At 55.0% G+C, this 2874-nt stretch overlaps 1 protein-coding gene across 1 annotated transcript in view; it reads right to left on the bottom strand.

The window, feature by feature from the left end:
• adgrd1 (adhesion G protein-coupled receptor D1) overlaps positions 1-2874 on the bottom strand; it is a 28482-nt gene that overhangs the window by 17527 nt on the left and 8081 nt on the right. The window contains exons 11-14 of the mRNA XM_025053817.1: positions 2769-2820; positions 2068-2251; positions 1858-1969; positions 176-245 (exon numbers count right to left, since the gene is read on the bottom strand). Of these exons, the coding sequence (XP_024909585.1) occupies positions 176-245; positions 1858-1969; positions 2068-2251; positions 2769-2820 (418 nt within the window). The remainder of the gene's footprint in view (positions 1-175; positions 246-1857; positions 1970-2067; positions 2252-2768; positions 2821-2874) is intronic.

The raw sequence follows: 2874 nt of genomic DNA, 5'->3' as shown, positions 1-2874 counted from the left end.
GAAGAAGAAGAAGAAGAAGAAGAAGAAGAGGAAGAAGAAGAAGAAGAAGAAGAAGAACAAAGTCACAGGTTAACGTGAGAACACGATGGAGGACCAGGAATGTGACGACGTTCCGCTAAAATGTTCCAAAAGAGGAAAAGCTCATTTACAGCCTCCTGCCGCTGCACCCTCACACTGAGGGGCTAATGGGAGGACGGGGCGCTAGCACGGACGTGACAGCGCCCGAGGAGAGTTCTAGAAGTTCTCTGTGATGTCACGGCCGCAGGAGGGGAAACTTCTAATCTGATTATAATCTGATTTACCAGAAAGAAAATTGGCGGAAATCCTTAATGTTCTCGTTCCTCCAGAGGCTAAACTAATGTTCACAGATGTTACTGATACCAGAGCTAACGTTAGCTACAACAGTCCTGGTCCAGACACCAGAGCTAACGCGAGCTACGACAGTCCTGGTACGGACACCAGAGCTAACGCTAGCTACGCCAGTCCTGGTACAGACCCCAGAGCTACCGTTAGCTACGACAGGCCCGGGACAGACACCAGAGCTATCGTTAGCTACGACAGCCCTGGTACAGACACCAGGGCTAACGTTAGCTACAACAGTCCCGGTACTGACACCAGAGCTAACGTTGGCTACGACAGTCCCGGTACAGACCCCAGAGCTACCGTTAGCTACGACAGGCCTGGTACAGACACCAGGGCGAACGGTAGCCACGACAGTCCTGGTACGGACACCAGAGCTAACGGTAGCCACGACAGTCCTGGTACGGACACCAGAGCTAACGCGAGCTACGACAGTCCCGGTACTGACACCAGAGCTAACGCTAGCTACGCCAGTCCTGGTACAGACCCCAGAGCTACCGTTCGCTCCGACAGTCCCGGTACGGACACCAGAGCTAACGCGAGCTACGACAGTCCCGTTTGTTTTTTTTTTGCTAACGTTAGCTACAACAGTCCCGGTACAGACCCCAGAGCTAACGTTAGCTCCGGTGTCTGTACCGGGAGTGTCGTGGCTAACGTTAGCTCTGGGGTCTGTACCAGGACTGGCGTAGCTAGCGTTAGCTGTGGTGTCTGTACCAGGGCTGTCGTAGCTAACGGTAGCTCTGGTGTCCGTACCGGGACTGTCGGAGCGAACGGTAGCTCTGGGGTCTGTACCAGGACTGTACTAGCTAACGTTAGCTCCGACAGTCCGGGTACAGACACCAGAGCTAACGTTAGCTCCGGGGTCTGTACCAGGACTGTCGTGGCTACCGTTCGCCCTGGTGTCTGTACCAGGACCGTCGGAGCTAACGTTAGCTCCGGGGTCTGTACCAGGACTGTTGTAGCTAACGTTAGCAAAAAAAAAACAAACGGGACTGTCGTAGCTAGCGTTAGCTGTGGTGTCTGTACCGGGAGTGTCGTAGCTAACGTGAGCTCTGGTGTCTGTCCCAGGACTGGCGTAGCTAGCGTTAGCTGTGGTGTCTGTACCGGGACCGTCGTAGCTAACGTTGGCTCTGGTGTCTGTACCCGGACTGTCGGAGCTAACGTTAGCTCCGGTGTCTGTACCAGGACCGTCGGAGCTAACGTTAGCTCCGGTGTCTGTACCGGGACCGTCGTAGCTAACGTTGGCTCTGGTGTCTGTACCCGGACTGTCGGAGCTAACGTTAGCTCCGGGGTCTGTACCAGGACTGTACTAGCTAACGTTAGCTCCGACGGTCCTGGTACAGACACCAGGGCTAACGTTAGCTACGACAGCCCTGGTACAGACCCCAGAGCTAACGTTAGCTACCACAGTCCTGGTCCGGCCACCGGAGCTAACGTTAGCTACAACAGTCCCGGTACAGACCCCAGAGCTAACGTTAGCTAGGCCAGTCCTGGTACTCACTCAGCGTGGTGAAGGCCTCTCCTGGTACAGAGATGTAACTCTTGCCCTCTGGTGGGAAGCGATAATGTTGCAGGTTGTAGTTCTGCGGGAGTTTCATCAGAGAATAATCTGCGGATCAGAACACAGAACCATTAACTAGCGGTCACTAGTCCTCAGAACCCGGTCCAGTCCTGGACTCGGCTCCTGGACTCGGCTCCTGGACTCACCTGCGACAAAGGAGGTTCCGTCCAGAGTCATGAGGGACTGAGGTCCAGGCTCCAGGTTGGTCACCATGTGCTCCATCACCCGGTCCACCGTCTCAATCAGTCCACTGACCACCGGGGTGGACTGCGGCTGCACCGGGAGTGACCACAGACACACAGACAGACAGAGACAGACAGAGAGAAAAGGCTAGGGTCAGTTCACAGTCGGTTCTCAATCTGTGGTGCGCACCTCCCTCGGGTGGCCACCAGGTGAGGTCGAAGCTAACGCGGGAAAAAAAACAAAAAACAAAAACAAACTGCTCCAACTGAATTTGGAACTTGACACACGGCTGACCGTTAGCGGCGCTAGGCTGACCGTTAGCAGAGCTAGGCTGACCGTTAGCAGAGCTAGGCTGACCGTTAGCAGTGCTAGGCTGATCGTTAGCAGCGCTAGGCTGACCGTTAGCAGCGCTAGGCTGATCGTTAGCAGCGCTAGGCTGATCGTTAGCAGTGCTAGGCTGATCGTTAGCACTGCTGGGCTAACCGTTAGCAGTGCTAGGCTGATCGTTAGCAGCGCTAGGCTGATCGTTAGCAGCGCTAGGCTGATCGTTAGCAGCGCTAGGCTAAACGTTAGCAGCGCTAGGCTGATCGTTAGCACTGCTAGTCTAACCGTTAGCAGTGCTAGGCTAACCCAGCAGCTGCGTCTTTGGACTGCTGGTCCAGACCGGGACCAGGTGCTGGTCCGGACCAGGACCAGGACCAGGTGCTGGTTCTCCTCTGACTTTTGGAATCATTATAATCCGAAAGTCCTGCAGAACTGTTGCTTTTGGC

The sequence above is a fragment of the Cynoglossus semilaevis genome, unplaced genomic scaffold (genome assembly GCF_000523025.1).
Source record: "Cynoglossus semilaevis isolate Cse_v1.0 unplaced genomic scaffold, Cse_v1.0 scaffold282, whole genome shotgun sequence".
Classification (NCBI taxonomy): Eukaryota; Metazoa; Chordata; class Actinopteri; order Pleuronectiformes; family Cynoglossidae; genus Cynoglossus; species Cynoglossus semilaevis.
The sequence above is the reverse complement of the archived record's forward strand: the minus strand, read 5'-3'. Positions and strand labels throughout refer to the sequence as shown.